We start from the raw sequence: 27,246 nt of genomic DNA on the forward strand, positions 1-27,246 counted from the left end.
GTACATAGAAAATTAGACTACATGCCTTTAACGGGAGATGGTAAATTCGGCAATTTCTATAGTTATCAGGCATCATTTTAATCGCTAATTCTACTCGTTGACTCCAGTACGAGAGTCTCGTTCAGATACGCAGAATGTAAAAAATATACGCCCACTTCCACGCTGAGAATAGCGTGCTACCCTCTGGCTGTCCGCTGAAACTGTGTAGTCGCAGCACGGCAAGTCTCATTTCCTTATTCTAAAGAAATGAACATTAACCTTTTTTCAATTTCCCGATGAACATTGCGACAATATAGGTGCTGCCGAGGCACAAGAGGTTCGAATGTTTGAGAAACAAAAGTTCACAGTGACGGGTAGCATTAATTTTTAGACTATTATTAGAATACAGTATGTGGCCGGTTCCGCAACAAGTATTAAGTTTTATTTAGTCAACAGAAAGCGTATTTCCACAGCGACACAATTTCTGTCAAGACCTGCAGTGACGTACCTTCCTTACGCTTAGGAATTCAAGACTACGAGAAGACTTGCACGAGCTAAGTCACTGAACAAGTGATAGACAGTAAAACCGCGCAATTTCACTCGTAGCGCTATTTGTAAGGCCACTTTACAATCAAACTGTAAAAGTTCCACGATTCTAGCTACAGATCGCAGAGTTCATTCCACTAATATTTCTTGCAAAATATTGAAACTGAAAACATACGAGCAGAAACTGTCTACGTCTCTAAGTAGTCATCTTTGTCTAAAAATCTTTGCTCAGCTTAGCTAAAGAGGCTGCCGGGGTGATAGAAATTGTTTCGAACGGCAAGCCTGCAAATTATTAGAATCACATACAAGTTTTTCTTACGAAACATAGATGACGAGGAAATGCAGAGTCATCGTGTCATCTTCACCGTGGCGATGAAGACGCTAAGCGCGGCATGGGCTAATCGTATGTGCCAGTGTGGTATTTAGTTACATACGATATAATGCGGCATTATAAGTTGTGTAGACGAGCGATGCTACCAAATACAATAAATAGCAACGGCCCGTGTGTAAATAAGAAAATGAGAGTGTGTGCTTGTAATAATTTGCAAGCTCATTCCGGTAACCTCGTCATCGACAACTACAAGGAGCTAAGGAGGCGGCAGCCGCCGCGTCGGACGCGCTAGGCGCAAATGTTTACGCGAAGCGGGCGGTTGTCGCCCGAAGTACGGTGACGTAAATAAGCCGAATGTGGAGGAGAGGTGTGAACTGTGAGGAAAGAAGTGTGGAGGGGAAGCGGGGCGCGCGGCTCACCTGTAACTCGTTGACCAGCTTCTCGGTCATCATCTTGCTGTCGTCCGGCGGCGGGGAAGGCGCGCCGGAGCTGTTGGGCTGCTGCTGCAGCTGCGGCGACGACTGCGGCGGCCTCTGCTGCTGCGGCGCCTGCTGGGGCGCCTGCTGGCCGGCCTGCTGCTGCTGCTGCTGCTGTTGCTGCTGCTGCTGCTGCTGTTGCTGTTGCTGCGGCTGCTGCTGCTGCTGCTGCGGGCCGGGGCCCTGCGTCTGCGGAGGCCCCAGCAGCGGAGGCCCTCTCGCCTGTTGCCAGAAGTCCGGGTCCATCTTGAAGACCGACCGCTGCTGTTGCTGCTGCTGCTGTTGCTGCTGCTGCTGTTGTTGCTGCTGTTGGAGCTGGACGTCGGCCGACATGGCGTCGGGAACCGGCGTCGCTCGCAGATCCAACGGCGTCGGCAGCGAGTTGAGAGTTATGTCCGTAATCTTGGAAGGTGGCGTCGGACGTCTCGGGGGCAGAAGTGCGGTCCGCCGGCGTGCGGGCGGCGACGACGAGGAAGGAGGCGGGGCGGCGGGCGCGCACTCGCGCCTCTGTGTCAGCGTGCGGGCTCACTCAGCTGCCTTTTCTCCTCCGCGTCATTTACTCGCGCGTCGTCGTCGTCGTGAGCCTGGCCGGGCGGCGTCAGTTCGGTGCGGCGCTCCTGCAAAAAGAAGCAGGCGCACGCGGGCGCCGCGTTAGCTGGGAGCGAAGACGTGAGCCCGCCGCCGTCGCGCCACCGACTGCTAGGCACCTCCTCCGGGACGACCGACTTATAAGTTGAGACGGTGCAACGCCGGCAACCCCCGAGCCCCGAGCCGGCCGTCACACGGACTGAAGGCGCAGGGCCTTTGTCCCCCCCGGAAAAGGAAGAGCGCGCGCGCGCGCCGCGAAGGAGAGGCGCAAAGCGGACGAAAGGAAGGGAGCGCCGCTGCTTAGACGTCGCCGCGACGCCGCGCCCCCGCCCCCGCGCCGCCCCCGCCGCCCCCGCCGCCGGCGCCGCCACCGCCCCTCCCCGCCGGCCGCCTTTCCTTAGGACTTTGTGCGCCGCCGCGGACCTCAGACTCGTCCCTCCGCCGCCCGCACCCCCGCGCCGCTCCTAGCGCGGCCCCGCCGACGCCGACGCCGACGTCGACGCCCCTCACCCCGCCGCGGGAAAAAAAAGAGAGACACGCGAAAAAAATAAGCGGGGGAGGGAAAGAATAACTCGTAGGGGTAAAAAAGCGTGCGCCGGCGAGACTGGCGCGTCGCCGTCTGAGCGGGTGATTTTTTCGCTCCCCTCTCTGCGCTCCCCCTACCGAGGAGACGGGGAGGGGGGTGCGCGGCGTGGCGGGGGCAGGGCGCCGCCGCAAGACGCTCAGCTGTTCACAACCCCGTGCCGCACTCGCAACTCTTTCGACGCCGTGCCCGCCGGCCACTGCCCGGTAAGCTCCTAGCTCCGTCTCTCTTTCTGTAGGGAATCGCACCCTCGCGCTGAATAGCTTCTCACAGCCTGCCCACTCGGCGTGTGTGTACGTGTGTCTTACTCGGTGGGCAGGATCAGCATTGCGCCCGCCGTTTCCTCACATCGGCTACCGGAGCACGCTCCGAGACACGTAGGCAGCACGCCGTGCACACTCTCACCTTCCGAAGCACTCGCACTATTGAGACGGCGACCGGGCCCACGGCTTACAGCTACCGTTCTGTTAGTACGGGAGGACACTCACACTTTAAGAATCACCCCTTATTGCATCTTCTAACCCTTCGACATAAAATAAAAAACACTCGGGCCCAGTGACGCGGCACGCCAAATCGGTCCGAAAGGCACTTGGCTGCAGACAGTGGTCCCCCCAGCAAGTGCACTGCGCCGGGGAATCCCTGGTAGCGTGGGCCATAGCCAGTGTGTCAGTGTGCCGGCGACAAGTGCTTTTTTGTGTCTGGCCAAACCGGCTGGGTCGGCGGCCACTGACCCGCTCACGCGCCACACTCGCCCCCCGCCTAATTGGGCGCTGCCAAAAAGAAGCCCGGCTCCGAGGACGTGCGCTCAGCTGCACTTGTCCGGCAAGAGTCGGAGTTAAGCTCGACCCGAGTGTCGATGCGCTAGAGCACCTGGCCAAGTTATATGCACATTTCGGTCCTGGAAAACATCGTCGGAAAGTAGTAGCACAAAAATTTTCTAGGACGACTGAAAAAATCGGTAAATATGCGACGCCTCTGAGACGCCGAGAAACTGCTCGAGTCGATGATCGAGATGTTGCTACAAAAGTAGCATACCGTATTCCACTCGATTTTTTCTGGTTCAGAATAAAAGCAGAATTGCAGCATTTTATCGTCTCCACTGACTGATTTTACACCGAACGTTGCGTAGTGTACCCGTACTGTGAATAATATGTACGGTATACGGTACTGCAGAATTAACGCATCCAGTACGGCGTTTCGTGCTGAGCTTACGCGTTTGGCACGGCAGTTGTGTCATTACACGCAAAAGGCTCATATTACAGAGCAATACACAAAAATTTTTGTCTTCGTCCGCAGGTGATTGCAAGAATTGTTTTTTGAAAAAAAACTGCGAGCGAGGCTTGCGAGTACGGCGCTGGCTGGAGTGGGGATGTTGATGGACTGGTGGCGCCTCTAGCGGCCGCAGCCAGTTTGAAACAGCGCGGGAACGCAGCGGCAGCAGGGGTGTAACAGGCGGTGCGCGCGTGCAGCCAACAATGTTTACTGTGTTATTCGGGCGCTACGAGCTGAAGATGGGAAAAGGATATTGCACTGTAAACAGTGGAAGCTTTAGGGGAGTTATTTGTGGACGAAGCAAAGTGGCGATAGTCTCGCATGCGCTTGCGAGAGAATGCTTTGAAAGGTAGACGTGTCATATTCAGTAGTAGAAACATGCTGTGCTACGGCTAGCGTCAAGCAAAACTTATTGTAGGCTATAAAAATGCTTACATTCTCTACGCGTGCGCCTCGTAGGGATTGCAGTTGGGCTGTATTGCTGTTTCATTTCAGGTTAGCATTAATTATATAAAGTATCAAACTCTGCTTCATTAAGCACCAAACGCTACTACTTTGGAACACACGAAAGAATCAAATAATGTTAGTTTAAAATACATGCACAATATTGTATTGCACTAGCTACTATCTAACAACTCACATAAACAAAGTAGATTACTTTTCAAGACGCGTAAAGCAAATCAATGGCAATTTGGTGAAATATGAAAATTCCTTGTCTAAATGTACGGCACTACGAACGCAACTCTGCATGGCTATTGAAGGGCTGTGCGCATTTATTACAATATGAGCACTAGCGACAACATTTCGTACTTGTCTGCTTACGAAAATGGCGAGCAAAAAAAAAAAAAAGATTAATTTAGCTTCTCAGTAAATATGGACTGTATTTAGATCATTATACGAAAACTCGTTTCAGGTACGTAGTACGCTAGCATTCCAGAGAGAAAATATATGGAATTCGAGCTTCAGTTAACTCAGCCATGTCTGTTGTGAACCTAGAGGGCTTACAACCAACCATTCTCGGAAACAGGATCCGCTACACCGATTATTTTCAGACACCTTCACGAAAGAGGTACAGTCTTCTACAATTCTATGAATCAACTTAACCATACTGCACACCTATAACTCAATTATGCGAAATTCTTTGGTTTTTTTCTTTTTTAAAGAAAAGACAGCTCTGTAGATCTTGTCGGATTTGAAAACTCCATCTTCAAACAGATGTTACGGGCCTACATGGGTCTTCGGATTTCGGTCTTTTAGTGACGGGAAGGTGCACAAGAAGTTGAAAGAAGACCTGACGAAATCGGTGACGAACATGTCAGATAGCAAATAACGTATTTAAAGCAAATTTGTATCAATCTCCTTCTTTCAGTTTAAAATTCTTGCATTATATTGTGTCACAGCCATAGTTCTCGTAAGACTTTATTTTAGGAAGTAAAATTATATGGACATTCATTGTCATCCTAAAGTATTTGCGCTAAGTTTCAGTGGTCACTCAACTTGTTAATAATAAAGGAAATTTTATTTCTGTTATTAATTACGCACAGAAATGAATACTTTTCTTCATTCAAGCAAGAAGCCAGTATGTCCGTCAAGCCACAATCTTGTCCAGGTGGATTTCAAATAACAGCCATCCAGATTTGTTTATTCCGCAGTTTTTTCAAACTGCGCAAAAGACTGGTCTGCATTACGCCAGTTCCTTGCAGATTACTAACCTTTCTAAAATGAAGTAAACTCTAAAGCAGAATATTTATTATTAGTCAATCTTACTTTCATTTCAGCATTGTGTGGTTCAATGTTTTGATATTTTTAATTTCAATTTTTTAAATGTTACGATAAATAATGGTGTGTTCGCGATCATGTATCATGGACATGCGGCACGATTTGGCTGCTTGACAGAATTCTAGAAGACTGTACTCCTTTGCGTAAAGGAGTATGTGGGTAAAAAAGTAGTGGGACGCATTCTGCTTCTGAAGATCGGCGGCTACAGGTTTCTTAACGATCATCATCATAACAAAAATTTGAAACATTGATGTAGCAGATCAGTTTCGCTTCTTAATTCGGTGAGATATAATATTTTTCGAAACAGAAATAAAAAAATTCTACTTATTTTTAAATACTGTTGACACTCTACAAGTCGACAGATTATACTGACGGAAGGAAACGAGGAAACTAAAAAAAATAAAGGAAAAAAAGCACGGAAATTGGAGATTATTCTCCTTTATCCACGTCGTAACCCTGAAAAAAATCTGTGAAAGTGATATTCCAGCAGTCTGTATCATTTGTTTTCACTCTGTCGTCTTACTTTATTTATGTGCTTGAGTTTGGGTAAGTCAAATGCCATTTAGAAAGATTGCTTGTGTGCAACAGAAATAAAAATAAACATTTTTCGAAAGAAAATAGACAGTTATATTCCTCCTACAGGCCTAATTTGTTACTTATAAGCTAAAGTCAAATAAAAAACATATAAGAAATGTAACGGCATGCAGATCGGTGAATTCTTCTTTGGTTTTCTTCGAGGCTGCAGCATAAGGCATGGTAAACAAACCTTCATCTATAACCAAGTTTGATTCCATCAGAACAATTGTGTACAGCGACTGTGGTATACTTAAAAAAAAGAATTAAGCAATCAGTCGCAAATCCAGTATGTATTTGATTGCAGATCTAGATTTCAGCTGGTGCGCCTCGGTAGCTGTGCGGAGGTACTACACTAGTGAGATGACTGAATGACCACGGCCAGAAAGCCAGTACACTGAAAAAAATAGATTTCAGCTATTGAATAGCTATCCCCATTGCCTTTAAACGGAGTCATATAGACTGTCAAGCTTATGTCAACACACGTCACTATACCACTTTAACACGTAGATTTCCAGATTCCATCTGAGTCTGGCTATGCACATGTTAAAGTCGTATAGTAACATGTGTTGTCACAAGCCTGACGTGTCTATATGGCAGGCTGTAAACGCACTGTGGATAGCTAATCAATAGCTATGATCTAGATCTGCCAAAAATTACAGATCAGATTTGTGACTGATTTCTGAATTTGTTGTTTTATTTATAACATCCAGAAAAAATCATCAGTTTTTGACAACATTGTACTGCATAGAATAAATGCACATTGAAACGAGGCTGCGGCTGCGAAAATGCGCTCAAAAGTGAAGCCATATTCAACAAATTACAAACGTAATCATTATTTTTTAAAAATCACATGGAGAGGTCAGAGTAGCTACTCGCTCGGCCTTTTGCAAAGTGCACTTTCTCCTCTTTATATTCTGAGCAAATGTTGCGAGATATTTCATCCTCTGGCGGCCACGACTGAATTAGAGCAACGGTGATAGACTTTAGGCTGAGCGAAGCCGGCAGCACCACGCGCTCGCGATACTTCAGAAGACGTGCGAGTTGTCTTTGCGCTGGGAGAGAATGCCCCAGCGAGACAAAGGGCCAGAACAGCTGAGCTGCGGGATTCTCCAGGAAGCAGGTGCAATGTTTACTGCGCGCTTCGCCTTACAATTAGTACGTAAGCGAGATATCGGCGATAGCGTACGCCAAACATTCCGCACGCCCGTAACAGACGAGCGGAACTGGAAATGACTATTTTTTGGCAGATGCGTCGCGTAATAATGCCGCGTTCCCCCACCAGGTGGGCGCCGTCGAATGCGCCGGCGTGAGCTGCTATCGAAATGTTACGGAGGGCGAGGCTCGCAATATCTTTGATCGACAGAGGTGCAGTATACGGGTAATTGTACAGGAAGCAGGTGCGCCTCGGCTGGGGGCGTATCGGCTGCGCATCTTGTGCGGCGCTTCCTCTCGCAGGGTCACGTCTCTTTTCTTCTGCAACACGAGCTCCCCCTGTAGCGCATCAATCCGAGCTACTTTGCTGACAAATGTTTCTACCTCTATCCATATCTTAACGACATCATTGGTCTCCTCTCCTGATGTTTCTGCTCTTCCTTTCCTTTCCTTTTCAGCCGGTTTCCCGACAACACTGCCATAAACACGGCTTGTACTTTACTTCATTTTCATCATCGTAGCGTTCGAAGGCTCTAGTTTGAAAAGCGGGCACTCTACAGCACAAATATCAAATTGTCCAATCTCTGCAGTACGGTTCCAGTATAGGCACATCACTTGGTATCATATTGTGCGATAACAGTTTCTCGAAACTACATTTAAAGATGAATTCTTACTCGAAAATTTACACATGGGAAAATCATATTGGTGGAAAAATCCTCCGAGTTGAATGCTGGAAGGGTAAGCTACTGACTGTATAGTATGTGGAGGACGTTCATTGTATACTAGTATCATTTCCCTTCTCGTTCCGTTTTCCGTTTTTGTATGGTGAACTGTACGAATGACTCTACACAACCCCTAATCCATGTAATTCATAACTATTACGTGGGACAAATGTGGATGGAAGAATTATGGTTCTTAGACCGTAATGGAAAACTCAGTCTTTGATTATGAAAAAAAATGGAGATAAATGTCGACAGTAAGATGACTGACTGAAACTAATTGCAATAAACTGTGTGTTCTAAACAGTAGCTTTTTGTTGGCTTCATTTGGACACTCTTTTAACTCTTAAAAATCTGTGGCGCAGTATTTCCACCATTCGAAGGGAGTGTGAGGGGAAGCATTTACAATGTCTTTCCTGTAGAGTTTACCAGTGGAAATTGTTGTGTATAACTGTGACGATATCGCGATGATTAAATCAACCCCTGTCGCATCGTGTGGCTACTCAATGGATCATCTTCCGTAAGTCCAAACTGACAAATAATATTCAAGAATCGGCCCGTTTTGCAAGTAACCTCTTCCTCGGATGAATAAAAATTAGGTTTCTTCCAGTGCATCTCACCGTGACATCAGTCTTTCCCACAAGAGCACAATTAAATGTATGTGATCGGTCTGCGGCATGTACATATTTCACAGCTGGGACTTATTCCAATGACTGAGCGGTGCTAGTGTAATCAGACAATACCTGGACTTTCCGCCTATTTACAACCAATAACATTTCATTTGCGCCGGCCGGTGTGGCCGTGCGGTTCTAGGCGCTTCAGTCTGGAACCGCGTGACCGCTACGGTCGCAGGTTCGAATCCTGCCTCGGGCATGGATGTTTGTGATGTCCTTAGGTTAGTTAGGTTTAACTAGTTCTAAGTTCTAGGGGACTAATGACCTCAGAAGTTGAGTCCCATAGTGCTCAGAGCCATTTGAACCATTTTGAACCACAGATGTTAAGTCCCATAGCGCTCAGAGCCATTTGAACCATTTTTTGAATTGCATTTGCAAGTAGGATTTTGATCCCTGTATTCATTCGCGCGGTCAAAAACTCTTAACAGATCTCGCACGAGGAGTACAATTTGATATTTTGTTGCATTTAATTTTGTAATTTCCTGCAGAACGCGTATTTGTATTGACCTGGGCATTAACATTGAGGGCGGAAAGTTATTTTTGTAATAACTGTCTTCTCGTTCTCCCACCACGTATAAAAGAACGTAAATAAGATTTCTGCTGAAGGAAAGGAAATTAAATAATCGGCCGTATCGGAACACGATCTGCTATGTAAATGTGGTGATTAAGGTAATGCGACAGCGGTGCGCGCTGACCGTGTCATCCAGCGCGGTCGGTCACGACATACAGCTGCCTCCGCTATGGTAAGACAATGGCAGTTTAAGGAACCGACTAAGCTGTTGTGGCCACGTTTCAGTTCTGAGTGGACGCAACCGTGGCATGCAGCTGGATCTTCGGTTCGTTCACTGTCGATAAAGTTCCAACAGTAATCAACGACATTACCTGCTCACAAAGAAAGTACCTATATATATAGCTATTTAACATGTATATTTGATACGTATATTTGTACAACCCACAGGCAACTCGCGGACGAAAGCTTTTCTCATCTAGGGATAACATGTCAAACTATCGAATAAGTATGGGGTGGGCTTTATCTTCTAAGGTTTGGAACAATTTATTAGCACCAACATCGCAGACGTTGACAAAGAGTGTCTAATTAAAAAATTCTTAACAAGAATAGTGCTACTTACAGTGTCTTACGGCATTGTTTTGGGTGGGAAAATGGAGGGTGGTCCACAAATAACTCGCGGAGAACAAAGATTTTTATTCCGTACACGAACAAGTAGGTATGCGGAGATGAAGAGGTTTGCCCAAGAGAAACTAGAGCTGCATCAAACCAGTATTTGGAATGAACGGCAACGCAAAGCAACGTCCGAATTCTTCCTCGGTAATTGTTCCTAAAACGGAGCAATGACAGCGTAACTGACGGAGCACGGAAAGCCGAAAAAGAAAGCGCAGGAGAAAGACTGCGAGTAGAAACACGAGGGCAGCGTTGTGGGCCCGGCACTGCTGATTCTACTAGACATCACCAAATAGCGGCAGTGGTAGACTGCGCGGCAGCGGGACGGCGACTAACAAAGAATGTGCTGGCGGACCCACGTACTTACCGATCGCCGCCGACTTGCTGCCACGCTGCCTGCGCTAGCGACGCGCACCCATTTCCGCGCAATCCGCACTTTTCCATGTGGAAGGAATGCCGCTCTCGCTGGCGACCGTTCGAAAGAGGTAACACCTGCATAATAAAACGGCCACATCTTTCGAAAAACAGACGACGAGGAGTTGCGCCGGCTCGCCTGCCCGCTGCCCCCACCACCGTCCCCTCCTCTCCCCACCCTCCCCCCTCCGCGCGGTCGCGGCTGCATCGCCTTCACCTTTTCTCTGCACCGCCACAACAAATACGCAGTCTCGCCTCCCGCCTACAGACTCCACCTATCGAGCAAATTCTGAATACGGTATCGATAGCGAGGGTCTGGACGGAGCTGTGTATACGCCTGTCCACATACCCTCGCTCCTTGGACACACACTCACAGGGGGGAGAGACAGACGGAACGAGATTTAAGAAGGGTGCAGCTTTCACTTCTGTATGCACCACGGATGAATTCGCGCGTGAGAATGTAAGTTTCCCATAGTAATAGCACGAGCTGCTATTCCACCACTACACATCGCTAATTTCAATTAATATTCTAGAAGAACCTGAGTAGGGACACATTCAGCGAATAAGAATAGTGGATGTCTACATTTCCAAACCAATCTCCGCCGTCATTTCCAGACAGCTGAGAGTTTCAATGCTGGACGGCAATCGCTCATACAGTTCCACTAGTTCGGTATTTCGTTTTTCTTAAAGGAGAGCGGTATAGTGCAGGATTCACTTGCACTGCACGTCTAGTTAGTAATCTCTCAAGGAAGGTCGATTAGGGTCTTCCAGGTGACACAACCAAACAGTACTGTGATTGCTCGAGGAATCCCCCGAGGCCGAGGCGATCCATAATGAAGACAACGTGCTCCTCTACTAGTACGGCCGCAGTCAAAACTTTCCAACGCATCAGATATCGGCTTCTTCTTAGAAATACTGATAAAACATCGCAAACATAAGCTGAAGGCAATTTAACATTGACGGGTAAGCAATCTTGAAAATAGGGCAGGGAAGAATTGGCACTTACCGACCGAGGTGGTGGCAGTGGTGAGACAATGGATTCGTATCCGTGAGGACGACCCTTCAAATCCTCGTACGTCCATCCAAATTTAAGTTTTTCAAAATTTCCCTAACTCGCTTAATGAAAATTTCCGGATGGTTCCTTCGAAAGAGGACGGCCAAATTCCTTGCCCCTCCTACCCAGCCCTAGTTCGTGTTTCGTCTCTAATGATCTCGTCATCGACGTCATGCTTCCTTCCGTTTGGAATCTAACTTTTTAATTTAGATAAAAATTCTCGTCGCCATAGAGGCTGGACCAGTTTGTTCGACTAAAGAATTACTGCAGTACGGGCCACAGCTGTCAGCCTTCGATCTCCGAGAAGAAGTAAATGGTGTTATCCATACTCAGTCGTTGTAAATAGCTAGGTGCAGAGATTAAACAGTCTTCTTTGTGGATCTGACCATCAGGACTGAAGCATCTGTCTAGGAAAGGCTAAATCGAAACTTACCGTATATTGGTAGTAGGTCTCTATAAGACGAATCTGAGAAGTGCTGATTTATTGAGAAGTGATAGATGCAACAGCCGCTGGACTCTGTGATGTCGAGAAATTGCGCATTCGAATCCTTCATCGGGCATGATTGTGATTTTGAAACGTTCCATTACTAAATACGTCCTCTTTAGTTGAAATATTAAATGAATGAATTTGCGTACAGAAGTGCGAGCGATCACAGAAGTGAAGAAAGACTAAAGAAAAAAAATGGTTCAAATGGCTCTGAGCACTATGGGACTCAACATCTTAGGTCATAAGTCCCCTAGAACTTAGAACTACTTAAACCTAACTAACCTAAGGACATCACACACACCCATGCCCGAGGCAGGATTCGAACCTGCGACCGTAGCAGTCGCGCGGTTCCGGACTGCGCGCCTAGAACCGCGAGACCACCGCGGCCGGCAAAGACTAAAGACACTCATTGTAAACGTTAATGTAACATTAGTGCGTGTAATGAGTAAAACCAATGCTGCCTTAAGCTTCTAAAACAGAAGATGTGAAAGATATATGCCCTAGCTATCCAATAACATTTTCCTTTCTTCTTAAGAAGAAAATGATAGTAGTGTTAACGTCAGTGTCAAAATTATTCGAGTGCCTGAAGTAACGTGGCCTATGGCGGGATGAGGTGAAGCCATATATTTAGAACGAAGTGAAGTTAATGAAATGTAGCGACGCGTGCCATCATTGTTATCTAATCTGAGCGGCACCCTATCTCAGGCTTCTGCGTCTCTGCTCACTCTACGGTAAGGAAAGATGATCGATTTCTCGGCTCGCGTGGCATTAAATTACTCACTTCGGAAAGTACTGCCAACATCTGTGCGGTTACAGTAAACGTGCGCAGAAATCGTAGAAAAATTTAATACCTCCCTACGATTGACCAGCGAAAGCTTTTGTTACTATAAGGTAGAATAAGATGTTCGCAACCCAGAAACGAGCTTTTTTAAGTGGTAGACAGAGACGAGTAATGTAAATCATCCACAAAAACCCAGTAGTTGCAATAAAACTGACAGCTCAGGGAAGGAAATTCCGTGTTGAGAAAGGTGTAGAGCAGGTTTTCGACTCATCAATACTACTACTTATCCTGTGCCTCGAAGCGGGGCTGAAGAATATGAGATAAAACTTCTGAAGAGGAATGAAAGTGGAAGAGGAGCACATACTAAAGATGACGGCATATGCTCTCTGGTCTTAAGTAAGTAAGACTTAGAAGAAGACCTGTTGAATTGAATGGACAGAATGCGAGTTAACGATAAACAAAACTAAGACGACATCAATGATTCATAATTAGCATCAGTCAACTCATATAAATACCTAGTTGTAAAAATCCTAACATATAGTATCATGCTATGTGCAGTCTACAATGCACTTAACAGTGGTTTGTAGAGTATGTATGTAGACGCATATGTCGTACAAAGCGGGGCAATATCTACTTGAAATCAAAATTTATAATGAGACACTTGTGAAATAATTCTCCTATGTAATATGTAAGATCATACAGCATAGCCGAAGAAAGGAAGATGTCACAAGTCGACTGGTATATATGAAGAAAGTTTTCATCAATAAAAGAGCACTTCTTGTACGAAATATTTGTGTGGAATGGAGGAAAACGTTTCTCAAAGCTTTCGAGTGTGACGTCTTGAAACGAAATAATCAATGTGATGATGATAACATAGTAAAGCAGTCATCGCCAACACAGCGTCTGTCATTACGTCCAATCAACTATTTCCTTTTAACGTGTCGCGAACCTCAGCAAGGATTTTCGCTCTTTCTAATTCTCGGACACTCGTTATTTTCAAAAATGGTTCAAATGGCTCTGAGCACTATGGGACTTAACATCTATGGTCATCAGTCCCCTAGAACTTAGAACTACTTAAACCTAACTAATCTAAGGACAGCACACAACACCCAGCCATCACGAGGCAGAGAAAATCCCTGACCCCCGTTATTTTCATCAGTGAGTTTTAATATACATGATCGTATACTGTTTCTCGTTGACAGCGATTATAAGTCGAAGATACATAGCCCAGATATCAGTACAGGAACTTGGAAATACACAAATGATAATCTAACTGTACGGCCACACTGCTAAGGATAGAAGGCACACAACGATAAGCAGAGCCACTATCTGAACTATATTTATCTGCACCAAAGTTTTATTAATTTTGGTTACACTTTTTTAGATACTGGTCTCTGTAAAGCCAGTTTATATGTCAAGCCTATTTTTCAATGAGTCAAAAATTGCGTAGAAATGAGAGGTGGCAGAGCGTCGAAATTTCAAAGCGTCACTCCAATGAAAATCTACTTTAGTTTCGAGTTCGTTATTAACGTTATTTCGTATGGCTTCTGTCCAGTTCCACAGTTAAAAATTTCGCCGTAACTTCGAGATGAATTGCTTTCATCTAAGTGCCAAATACCGTTTCATTTGCCTGTTATACTAGCAAACGTTAAGCGAGGCTTAGTTTTCAGACTAGTGTCTGCAATAACGACTTGTGTAGTTAACCAATATTTACACTGAAGCACGTTCTGTTACTCTACAAGAATTTTCAGGACTGGAACGTTTCATTTACAAGTCTGTAGTACACAAAAATATAAATATTACCTGGTTAGATTCTTTTTGAGTGTACCAACGACCTAACATCAAATGGTACTGTGATTTTGTCCTCTTAATAATTTGCTCAGGTCCACAACTTAAGTGAAGGTTCTTTGTTTACAATCACTAACCTCAGATATACAGGAACTGTAGGTAGGAAATTCATTCACGACAGCCAGTTTTATTTCTAAGGTTTCAAGCACAGCCGCAAGTAGAAGACAGCAAAGTTTGGAACTACTGTGTGAAAGGAACATTGTTTGTGCAGTCTTAAACGTAATAATATTTGATGCAAACCTTTTCTGTGTGTAGTGAACAACAAAAACAGTTACCAGGCACTTCTTGTTACGTTTTTAAGGTTTTATGATTTTCTTGTTTTAGGCAGGTTTCAGAGGTGATATATGCCCTATCATTCTACGGCAAATTTTCTTTTCCGTTCTCCTGTGTTGCAATACGTTAATGTAACTTAGCGCTGTTGTATACACAGAGTATTTCGTTAGAATAGGCTTATGCGGAAGATAAAAATATCAGCAATATACGATTCAAATAGGCGCATTACTGCAATGGAACACTCAAGTTCGCGCAGATCAATTTACGGAGCCCAACAATATCTGTTAAATAATTAAATTGTCCCATATCCTACTAAATTACTTTACTTAAACTGTGTGGAATGAATATTTAATCCAATAATATCAATTCATGGGTGAAACACATATTTTGTTACTGGTTTCTCCGACATGACTCACATTCACAAGGACTTCCCAGCTTGGACCTCTGGAATAAACAATTTAATCTAACTTAAAAAAGAATAAACACTAAGATGTTTCTTTGTTTTACGTGGTTCGTAATACATTTCTTTATGCTCTCTTCGTAGAGAAGCACAAAGTTTGTTAGTGCATTATAACGTATGTGGTTCACTTTGCTGAACAGTCACACGCTGTCTATAAGGGTGCCTGACTAGCAATGGTCTTTCGTTGTAAAGTGCGAGTCGAGCTTTGCATTACTTCTTGTGTGACTAGACCGAGAGACGACAAACGCAGTGATGGAGTTTATGTAGATGTCAGATAAACGTTACTGCTTGAAATTGTCACAGAAGCCACGAAGAATCACTGATCACTTGTAAAACACATGCTAAAACACCAAACGGACACGCTACATAGGATAATGACTGCTACGTGACCACGGAATCCAAGAAACTGGCGAAGGAAGGGCATTTTACTGTGACACGAAGAGCCTCGTTCGTTCGTAACCGTTCTGAAATCTCGATGGCGAGTGTCAAACCACTGGCAAAAGAGTGCTTCTGCATGGGTAAGCATCAAAGTGCTAGGTTGCGGGAGCACAAGGTTATACAGGGTACTCACTCTTGTAGCTGCAGGAGACGCAGGTAATAAATGGCTGTCATACGACGCGAGAGGCGCATTGGATTTGTCGCGACTCGAGCCAGTGAGGGTTTGCGAGCCGTCCCCTGCGGCTGCCATTGCCGGCTGGCTGGCCACGACGAGCCCTGCGGCCACCGCCGCGACTGCACAGCTGCACGCGCGCCGCCAAAACTGCATAAGAATCCAAGATGGCGGCGCGCCGCCAATGTCAACAAGTGAAGTGAGCCCAGCGTCCGGGCTGGCAGGGCCCCAAGCCTCTCTCAGCTGAGCACGTACAACAGCCCCGCCGCCGCCGCCGCCGCAATTGATTCGCGGTTATATATAGCGAGATGGTGCTACTTCTCAGGGCGCAGCCTGGTGTGCCTTCCCTTCCAACTCGCGGGTTGGCGACTGCCATTCAGAGGGTCAGCTGACACTCTCGCGATGGCATTCCATTTGACTGCGATAAGTACTAGCCCAATACGACTGCCCAACCGAACCTTCAGATTGCATCCCACCACTGGATGTAATGTATTGCGAATATCACTCAGGTTCAGTGCAGCGTCACCTGGTTATAAGTTGGCGTGTGGGCCTTGTTCACTGTGGCAATGTGCGCGAGTCATTTTACCAGTCCACGGCTGTCAAGTAGACCCCAGAGAAGTTGTTTAGCAGCCCAATGGCTTTTTTTTTCTACGCGCACTCTCGCCTTTTTTTTATTTTTTTTATTTTTTGCAAAGTAAGAGGGCTGTGTCGTAAGTGTAACGTGTTTATGCTCTCAGAGAAAGAGGGAAGAAGGTGAAAATGGGTGCTCTCACGTAGACTACTCTTCTGTAATAGCACCTGGAAGGCCGCCGAATTTCGAGGCTCCTACCGACGAACGTGCCATCACTTTTCACATGTTCATGACCCGTCTGGGGTTTCATCCGGGTCACTGACGCATAATCTAGTGGTCATCAGGAATTGTACACCAGCAGCTCTCCACACGACAGCACACATTTGTTTTGCTTCGACGACTGCTTTTAATGCGACCTTGTGGCGATCAGAAACACTCGAAAGAAACTGAAGAATGTGTTGCACAAATGCATTTTATGCGCGGTCTCCTTATTGGTGCGCTACATTTTCCAGAACTCGCCCAATGAACAGTAGTCGGCCATTCACCTTCCCTACAACTGACCTTTTGTGCTCTTTGCATTTCGTGTTGTTTCACAACATTATGCCTAGGTATTTGAAGAACCTGATGACTAAAGCAGCTTACCATTAATAATGTTTGTGAGCATTTCTGGAAAATTTATCGTGTCCATTCGCAGCAACTTGTAAGTGTCCACATTTAAAGTCAGCTGCCATTCATTTTTCCAATATAAATTATTACCAGAATTCCTCATCATTCTGCAAGAATTTTCTAATAATGAGTCAAACTTTTCTTCTGTTACAGATTTATGCTAGACTCCACCGCTTTTTTGGGTCTTACCACCGGCACGCTAGGTCTGGACTGTAGGTCGAAACGGAAGAGCCGTGAATATCTCCTACGCGTGAAACGGGCTCAACCGGAGATAGAGCTTCTTACAGGTGTCGTCACCGCCTGCGATGTGATGGCACGTTCCTCGGCTTGTGAACGAGACTTGTTTATCACTAGGGAAGAGTTGCAAATATCTCGCTCGAACTCGCACAAGGGTGATACGTTTCGCACGGGCTGGGTACGAACGCGCGTCGGGGTTGCACAATCGAGAGTAGGCTACTATCAGCGCGCATGGAACACGTGGGTGTTAAGGTGCGTCGTGATAGAGCTGGCGCGTGCACACCACACGCTCGTGGCGTAAATAAGCCTCTTAGATAATGTAGCTCCCAGCTGCAGCTTTTTTCCTTCCCGCGATAGCGCCGGCAAGACGCTCTGGCAGCTGTGTTTCTGCAAACTGCGATACGAATTTGTGCCGCGCCCTTGACCGAGCTACTCGTCACGTGCTTGAAGGTGCTTTTCGTAAGACAGGGACGCGTGTGGGGCAAAGTGCGAAGCAGCGATGACCGGCCAGGCATTCGTGTAACGAGGGAAGCATACTACCAGCGGGGCGCCGATTTTGCTCACCTTCGCACGTTTGTATACTGAAGCGTCAAGGAAACTGGTAAGGTGTATTCAAATACAGAGCTATTTAAACAGGCAGAGGACTTCGCTGCGGTCGGCAACGCCTATATATGACAACAAGTGTCCGACGCAGTTATTAGATCGCTTACTACTGGTACAATGGCAGGTTATCAAGATTTAAGTGAGTTTGAACGTTGTGTTATAGTCGGTGCACGAGAGATGGAACACAGCATCTCCGAGGTAGCGACGAATTGGGGACTTTCCCGTACGAGTTTACCGTGAATATCAGTAATCCGGTAAAACATCAAATCTCCGACGTCGCTGCAGCTGGAAAAAGATCCTGCAAGAACGGGACCAACGACGAATGAAGAGGATCGTTCAACGTGACAGAAGTGCAACCCTTTCGCAAATTGCTGCAGATGCTGAGCCATCAACAAGTGTCAGCGTGCGAACCATTCAACGAAACGTCATCCTTATGGGCATTCGGAGCCGAAGGCCCATTCGTGTACCCTTGATGACTGCACGACAGAAAGCTTTACACCTCGCCTGGGCCCGTTAACGCCGACATTGTACTGTTGATGACTGGAAACATGTTGCCTGGTCGGACGAGTCTCGTTTCAAATTGTATCGAGGGCATGTACGTGTACAACCTCATGAATCCATGGACCCTGCATGTTATCAGGGGACTGTTCAACCTGGTGGAGGCTCTGTAATGGTGTGGGGCGTGTGCAGTTGGACTAATATGGGACCCTTGATACGTCTAGATACGACTCTGACAGGTGACCCGTACATAAGCATCCCGTCGGATAACCTGCATCCATTCATGTGTATTGTGCATACCACCGGACTGGGCAGTTCCAGCAGGACAATAGGACACCCAACACGTCTAGAATTGCTAAAGAGTGGCTCCAGGAACACTCTTCTGAGTTTAAACACTTCCGCTATCCATCAAATCTCCCCAGACATGAACATTATTGACCATATCTGGGACGCCTTGCAACGTGCTGTTCAGAAGAGATCTCCACCCCCTCGTACTCTTATGGATTTATGGAGAGCTTTGCAGGATTCATGGTGTCTATTCCTTCCAGCACTACTTCAGACATTAGTCCATCACATGCCACGCCGTGTTGCGGTAATTCTGCGAGGTCGCATGGGCCCTACACGATAGCAGACATGTGTACCAGTTTCTTTCACTCTTCAGTGTATAAGGGGCGATCAGATCGTTTCCATTTGAGGCCGTTGCTGCAGCGTATATGCAACCCAGCGCGACTCCATCGACATTTAGGCAACGGGCTAGTGTTGCCTTCAATCGGAAACTTTTTAATCGCCCCTTGCACTACATTAATGTGCAAAACTTGAAGACGAAAGTAACTTAAGCTTGATTTCGCTCTTTTCAGTTCTGAGAGCACAGTGAGTACGTAAAGATGCCTAGGAAATAGCGTCTCCCGCCAAGTACGAGTGCCTGGTGACATATTCCGCCTAATGTCATGCAGCCCACGTAAGATAACTCTCATGCTCTTCCTTCTTCATGACAATTCTCTGCCGCACTTTGCAGGGGCAAAAAAGATGCACCTGCAGAGTTTTTGATGGGAAGTGGTTGATCATCCACAATACAGTCCTTAACTGGCTGCCCATGAGTTTTATCTCTGCTCACATGAATCACTGGCTTTGAAAACAACATTTTGGTACAGTCAACGAGCTTTAGACCAGCACAGAGTATTGGCGGAAAACCACAGGCGGCTGCCTTCCACTATGAAAGTATTGGAAAGTTGGCACAACGCTACGACAAATGACTAAGCGCGAGCGGCGACTATGTTGAGAAGTAGGGGGGGGGGGGGGGGGAGGTGTGGCTAACTGTTGCAAATAATACGTTTTTGATTTTCACAGTGGTTTCCATTTCGCTACTGATCGGAACTTACTTGACGAACAGCCCTCGTAGAAAGAACTGCTACAGTATAGTACAGAAGAAAACTGAAAGAAACGCGCAATGGGACGAAGCAGACTGACATTTTCAGTGAAAGGCAATAACTACAGTGAAGGTATCGCGATTTACAACGCTCCCCTAGACATTACAAAAGGCGAGACGTGGTTTTTAGTAGAGTGTGTGATCACCGTGGCGCTTCAGTCTGGAACCGCGCGATAACTACGGCCGCAGATTCGAATCCTGCCTCGGGCATGGATGTGTGTGACGTCCTTAGGTTACTTAGGTTTAAGTATTTCTTAGTCTATGGGAGTGATGACCTCAGATGTTAAGTCCCATAGTGCTCAGAGCCATTTGAACCATTTGATTACCATGGACAGACAAACATGCTCTGCAACGCGCTCCCACGCTAGCAGCAGGTTGGTAAGGAGTTTTTCGTTGTAGGGCCTTCCGTACCTCCAGCAGTGCGGTTGACAACTGCTGGATGCTCATAGGTGCACGAATACGTGATAAAATACGTCTCCACAATCCATGCAGCACGTGCTCGATAGGATTTAATTCGGGGAAATGGGCAGGACATTCCACTTGCCGAATATCCTCTTGTTCCGAAGACTCCTCCACCTGCTCTGTTCGATGTGGTCGCGCATTGTCATCCTGAAAAGTGAAGTCAGTGCCGAATGCGCCACTAAAAACATACACACGGGGAAGGAGTATAGCGTCACAATAACGTTGATGGGTGAGTGTACCGTGTTCAAGTGTTTGGAGGTCAGTTCGCCTATGCAAAATTATGCCTAGACAACCAAAACAACCATGTTCGACAATGTTCCGGGGCCCATTACGTGTTACTAACTCTCGCCATATGAGGTTACGTTCAGAATCACCACTCAGACTGAATCTGCTCTCATCCGGAAAGATCACGCGACCCCACTCATCGCTTGTCCAGTCCCTATGTCTTGGTATTGCCACGAATGGTGCCTCCGATGAGTGGTTGTCAAAACGCAACACACTGCTCTTCGGGCAAATAGACGACTCTATGCAGACGCCTTGCCACTGTGGAGCGTGAGATTTGGTGTCTTACAGTCTTGTTAAATGTGGTTGCAATTGCATCCGATCCCTTCTTGCCCGTTGCCCAATGTAGCCATGGGCTCAGTAGACCACCTCCGCCGGCCGTGGTAGCCGTGCGGTTCTAGGCGCTTCTGTCCGGAACCGCGCGACTGCTACGGTCGCAGGATCGAATCCTGCCTCGGGCATGGATGTGTGTGATGTCCTTAGGTTAGTTAGGTTTAAGTAGTTCTAAGTCTAGGGGACTGATGACCTCAGATGTTAAGTCCCATAGTGCTTAGAGCCATTCAAGACCACCTCCACTCCTACGGGCAGCACTGCATGTAGTTCGGAACGCTCTCCATGACCGTGAAACAATGTTGTAAGCTATACCAAACTCGTGGGCTACACTCGTCACACTTTGTCCGTCCTGTTTCTCGACGATTGTTCCCCGTGTGACGTCAGCCAAATGTTGTCTATGGGCTACGTTGTAATGAAGAATTCGACCACAGTGCACAGTAACTGCTCACTTATTGACACACACTGTCTTTTCCCGGTCCTTCAGCTGCCTCGTGTTGCTTGCTCAGTCCTATTTGGCGCTATAGTCACGCTGATCTCACGCCATGTGATGTCCAACTTTCTGTGCACGACTGGGAGACCTCTGGCTCCCGCACATTCATTTCTTTCCAATATTGTTACTTTATCTAACTCGCCCTTAAGTACATATTTAAACTAAACTCTGCTCGAACAGGCCACGAAGGCCCAATGGTACCGACCGGCCGCCGTGTCATCCTCAGCCCACAGGCGTCATTGGATGCAGATATGGAGGGGCATGTGGTCAGCACACCGCTTTCCCGGCCATTTTGGCAGTTTACGAGACCGGAGCAGCTACTTCTCAATCAAGTAGAGCCTCAGTTTGCCTCACAAACGCTGAGTGCACTCGGCTTGCCAACAGCGCTCGGCAGACCGGATGGTCACCCATCCAGCTGCTAGCCCAACCCGACAGCGCCTAACTTCGGTGATCTGACGGAAGCCGGTGTTACTACTGCGGAAAGGCCGTTGGCTAAGTACATGCATAGGAGGTATAAACGCGCTCTTGTTTTATGCGCTTTTCAGGCTTTTTCGGAAAATCGAGATTCAAAGTCTTACTACCCAATTGAATACCATACGAGAGCACCAGCCGGCCGAGACGGCACACTAGAAGCCTTCCAGTGGTCCGTTAGAGACTCATAATTTTCTTTCTAACGGTTTCACAGCTTTCTTCTTTCCTAGTCTCAAGAAGCTGAAAGGAAAGGAAAGAGTTGTTGTCGCTGGATGGAGACGCGGGCAATTCGCCCCTCTGTGCGTCAGCAAACTGTGGCCAGTGAAGAGGTGTGGCTGAGTTTTGGAGAGGTCGCCGATAGCATTATCCGCCCAATGGAGGCTGTCAAAAATGCTGTCCGCGGGCCCGGTCTCCTTATTGGGTAGCCTCGCCCCTCGCCCGCGGAGACTGCAAATATTCTTATCGCCGCCGTTCACAGATAATGATGGACAGTTACTTCTTTTTTTACGAGAGGAATGGCAGCAGCGCCAGCGATTATGGTGAGCTGCCTCCCGCAGAACATCTTCTTTGAGTACGATATTGTTGTCAAATTTTACTCATTTCACAACAGACAAAACAAAAAACAAAACAAAAAATGGTTCAAATGGCTCTGAGCACTATGGGACTTAACATCTGTGGTCATCAGTCCCCTAGAACTTAGAACTACTTAAACCTAAATAACCTAAGCACATCACACACATCCATACCCGTGGCAGGATTCGAACCTGCGACCGTAGCGGTCACGCGGTTCCAGACTGAAGCGCCTAGAACCGCACGGACACACCGGCCGGCGACAAAACCAAATGCAGACTTTTAGCGTAACTGAAGGCTTTCACTCTGGGGTGTGTGGTTTTTTGTAGATACGCCCTATTCCTTTTTTTATAATCCTCTAATTCTGATTAGTGCTTTTTTACACTTACAGCTACATACATTTTCTTCAAACCAAAAGGAGTGTACCACAGAGGGTACACACCACAGTAGTACATGTGAGGGTTGTACTGAGCGTGGAAAGAATGACAGCATAAATGCCTCGTGCTGTAATTAGTCCAGTCTTGCCTTCGCGGTCCCTAAGAGAACGATATGTACGCAACTGTAACAACTCGTAGATTCCGCACTTGAAACATGTTTTTGGAACTTTGTAAGTTGAATTTCCCGGCATAGTTGGCGTCTATCTTAAATTGTCGGGGTGACCGTGAGGCTCTCCTATGGGTCAGACAAATCTGTGACCATTCCTGCTGCAGTTGTTTCTATATGCTCAACATCCCTTCTCAAACATATTTGGTACGGGACCCAGAGAGTTTTGCAAGCAACCTCCCATGCAGACTAACTGATTTTTCTCAGTATGCTACCAATGTACCGAAGTCTGCCACGCGCCTTACCTGCCACTGAGTCGATGTGTTCATTCCATTTAATAGTCCTACATACTGCTACAACCAGGTATTTGTAGTAGTTGACCGCTTCCAGTAGTGATTCATTGGCTGCTTACTGGTTTTTTTCATACCTTGTGGTAGTTTCACCAGCAGAGTAGTCAGTTCTGCTATCACTCCACCAGTTCCGTGATAGCTGATGCCTCGACCGTCGCACATATACAGTGAAGAGCTCAAGGTCAACGGGGCTCAGCTCGAAGTGGGCCTCATCACTGAAGACAATTCTACTCCAATCAATGAGGTTCGAGGCCGAAGATATGCCTGGAGACGCCCCGGACAGAGCGTCCTTCACCATACTGTCGGACAACCAGGAATGATGGTCTGGAGTGTCATTTCATTTCATAACACGACCCCTTTGGTTGCGATCCGCGGCAACCTTACTGCACAGTGGCACATCGACATTAATCTACGCCACGTGCTGTTGCCTTTCATGTCAAGCCATCCTCCGTCGCATTTCACCAGGATAGTGCCTGGCTGCACACAGCGAGGGTTTGTACTGCACACCCTACCTTGACCTGCAAGGTTGCCGGATCTCTCCCCAATTGAGAGTGTTTGGAGCATTATGGGTAGGGCCCTCCAACCATCTCGGGATTTTGACGATTTAACGCACCAGTTGGACAGAATTTGGCACGATGTCCGTCAGGAGGACATCCAAAAACTCTATCAATCAACGCCAAACAGAATAACTGCTTGCGTGTGGGCCACAGGTGGACCAACGCGTCACTGACTTGCTCAAACTGTGAAGCTCTTTCCCTCTAATAAATCATCGATTGTTTTCTGAAATTGTAAACCATTTATTTGTCTGTAAATTTAAATAACATATTCGGTTAATTCTTTCGTTGTGCGTCACTTTTTTTGTATTAAAGTGTAAAATTGCTGACTAAGAGGACACCTAGATAATGGAAGCAGCTGACAGCATTTAAAATTTACCATAGTCCTTCAGGTCAAGTGGTGTTCTTCTAGCATTAAAATTGGAAATTACCTCGTATTCTGTCTATTTTTCGTTTACAGCAAGTTCAAGTTTTGCTCCTTCTGATTCCATTATTTCGTACAGTTTTCAAGGGTGTTTACATCTCCTGCCACAGTTGCAGTATCATTTGATTTCACCATTATTTTTCGTTTCTTATCTACTTTTGTGTCAGACTGTACAGAGCTAAGTTAAACAGCACTACAGAGCGACGATCACTCTGTTTCATTCCATCCTAAAGTTAAAGCTCTTAGTCCTTTTGTCTCCTCCTGTAGACCCTACTGTTGCCTATACGTCCTTCGTTGTTAACTCAACAAACCATCTTAGCCTGTCACAGTTGCCCAATTCCTTTAGTGCTCTTTATTCAATGATGGCCTGTGAACATCATCAAATTCTTGTATAAAATCAATAAACAGGAAGTAGAGGTCTGTATCATATTCATAAAATTTTTCCATTATTTGTTTAACAACTAACAATTGGTCAGAAGTTCCTCTGTTTGGCCGGAATCCATATTGGTATCTCCGAGGATATGTTCAGCGAACTTTTTTATTCTTTGGTTCAGCACCCCTGAGAATATCTTGGAGGTTGTATTCAATAAAGTTATGCCTCTACAATGTTCACACGTTAACATTTCTCCTTTCTTACAAGTAGGGCATATACGTAATATGTAGCCGCAATATTCTGGCGTGATACTCAGACATCTTTACGTGAGACAATACCCTCCCATGACTTCTGGCCACTCTACTATAAAACTATTACACCACTTCCATCAGTAGGAAGGAAAGAAGGAAAGAAAATCATATTTTACGTCTCGTACTTCCATATGAGGCAGTGCTTTTGTGTTACACACGACAGTGCTTCATTAGGCGTGGTCTTATTCGAAGCAGCGTTTTCATCAGCTCACCTAGTCAGATACACTGTCTACTTAAAATTATCCGGTCGCATATCAGAGCATATAAATATGCGATGTGTCCACCCCTGACCTTTATGATGGCTTGGATTCTGCTGGGAAAACTTTAAATGAGGTATTTGAATGTCATCTTTCTCATGAGCCCAAGCCAAAGAAGGTAGTGACGTCGTACACAGGGGTCTGGAGCGAAGCGAATGTTCTTACTCATCCCAAAAGCTTTCTATCGCGTTCAGGTCGGGATTCTGAGCAGGCCAGTCCATTTTAGGATTGTTGTTGACCTCAGATCATTGCCTCATAGATGCTGCTTTATGACAGGGTGCTGTGTTACGCTGTTACAGCCAGTCGTGGTCTCCGAACTGTTCCTCTGCTGTACGCAGTACTCAGTGCTGTAAATATGTTCATATCCTTCCAAATTTAGCGGTTTCTTAAACGCTATTCAAAAATGGTTCAAATGGCTCTGAGCACTATGGGACTCAACATCTGAGGTCATAAGTCCCCTAGAACTTAGAACTACTTAAACCTAACTAACCTAAGGACATCACACACACCCATGCCCGAGGCAGGATTCGAACCTGCGACCGTAGCAGTCCCGCGGTTCCGGACTGCAGCGCCAGAACCGCTAGACCACCGCGGCCGGCTACTCTTAAACGCTATAACGGGACCACACCATAACGACTAGACTGCTACGAAAATTTTCCTGACGCATTAAATCTGCATGCTCGACCACGAGTTTAAAGTAGCGACTGAGCCACCGACGCGTCCCTTACCATTCACTAGGCCGGCAACTGTTTCTGAAACTCTTCCGTTTTAACACTCCCGAGGGGTAGGATCGGCCTACTGTATGGAGTTTGCGAAGTAGTAGGGAAATAGTGTGAAAATGAGCTCTGGATAGTTCAGTGGCAGTGATATTGGTGGTGCTACCTGGGGAAAAAATACATACTCGTCTGTGGTATGTTCAGGTACAGTTTACCACTGCTTACATTCCACGGCTTGTCGAAGATTACTCGTAAACAGGAACTTGCATATGTGAATGTAATAGGTGGCTCTGCATTATGTAGTGCCGTGATAGCCGAACGGATATTCAGGGCAACCGACATCCTATTTGGATAGAAACTTACAAAAGCTTTGTCGCTCAAGTCTCGAGTAATAACTGTTCGCGCAGTAGAATTTGAGGAGGAGGTGTTGGAACGTATGGGAGAAGATGCAACAATAAGTAGCCGTTAACTTGTCTCAGAAACGTCCGCTCGGAAGAAAACAGTGTGGAGACTAGTACTGGATCTTCAGTTACCTCCTGTCACCAACAACGATGTAATGTATGTTTTCAGACCGGCGATCGATGTTTTGAACTGTTGGTATGAGTGTAAGTCGTTGCTATGAAGTGTCAATTGTTTATGTCAATAAAAAAACTAAATATTAGTGTTCGACCATGAGTTCCTTATCGCAAAGAACTCATCTGTGGATTTTCTACCGTGTATATAATTTTGATCCTAAAGGTTATGGGAATTCAGGTCCGTCTATTATGCAAACAGCTATTCTTTTTAATGCTCGAACGTGTTTCGGCTTCTTTGTGCTATCACCAGTGGTATTTTTAGTCTGCTCTCACTCTCTAGAATGCTAGGTGCTAAAACACCGTTTTTTCATCATTCCGTGATAATCGACCCTAAATCTTTGGGACACTCCGTATAGGATTTTTACTCTCGCATTGCAGAAGGTTAGGTACCATCCCTCACATATTCGTTAGCCCCCTCCCCCCCCCGCCCTTCCCAAATTATTTGTTCCCAAATCATACGAGTTGTGGCTCGCAGAATTGACGTATCACTATGGAAACGGGAGCAGTAGAAGAAGCGAGCCCGATATGGGGCGTCGTCCCTTTTGTCCTCAGCGACGGGCGCTGAGGCTGGGAGTCCGCCGATCGAGTCCCGAGCAGCGAGGAGCGGCAGCAGTGGCAACATCGCAGGGGCAGGTCTATAAAACACGTTAGAAAGTGGTCGGGTCCCGGCGAGCCGTGCCGTGCCGTGTGAGGTCGTTTTGCTCGTACGCCCAGGCGAACTTGACAGTCTGACCTATCCCAATAGCCCGCGC

The 27,246-nt window shown here is 46.4% G+C and overlaps 1 protein-coding gene across 1 annotated transcript in view; it reads right to left on the reverse strand.

The window, feature by feature from the left end:
- Window positions 1-27,246, reverse strand: part of LOC126249004 (uncharacterized) — a 536,950-nt gene that overhangs the window by 307,347 nt on the left and 202,357 nt on the right. Inside the window, exons 4-5 of the mRNA XM_049950589.1 lie at window positions 1,654-1,949; window positions 1,276-1,611 (exon numbers count right to left, since the gene is read on the reverse strand). Coding sequence (XP_049806546.1) covers window positions 1,276-1,611; window positions 1,654-1,665 — 348 coding nt within the window. The 5' untranslated portion in view covers window positions 1,666-1,949. The remainder of the gene's footprint in view (window positions 1-1,275; window positions 1,612-1,653; window positions 1,950-27,246) is intronic.

The sequence above is a fragment of the Schistocerca nitens genome, chromosome 3 (genome assembly GCF_023898315.1).
Source record: "Schistocerca nitens isolate TAMUIC-IGC-003100 chromosome 3, iqSchNite1.1, whole genome shotgun sequence".
NCBI classification, from domain to species: domain Eukaryota; kingdom Metazoa; phylum Arthropoda; class Insecta; order Orthoptera; family Acrididae; genus Schistocerca; species Schistocerca nitens.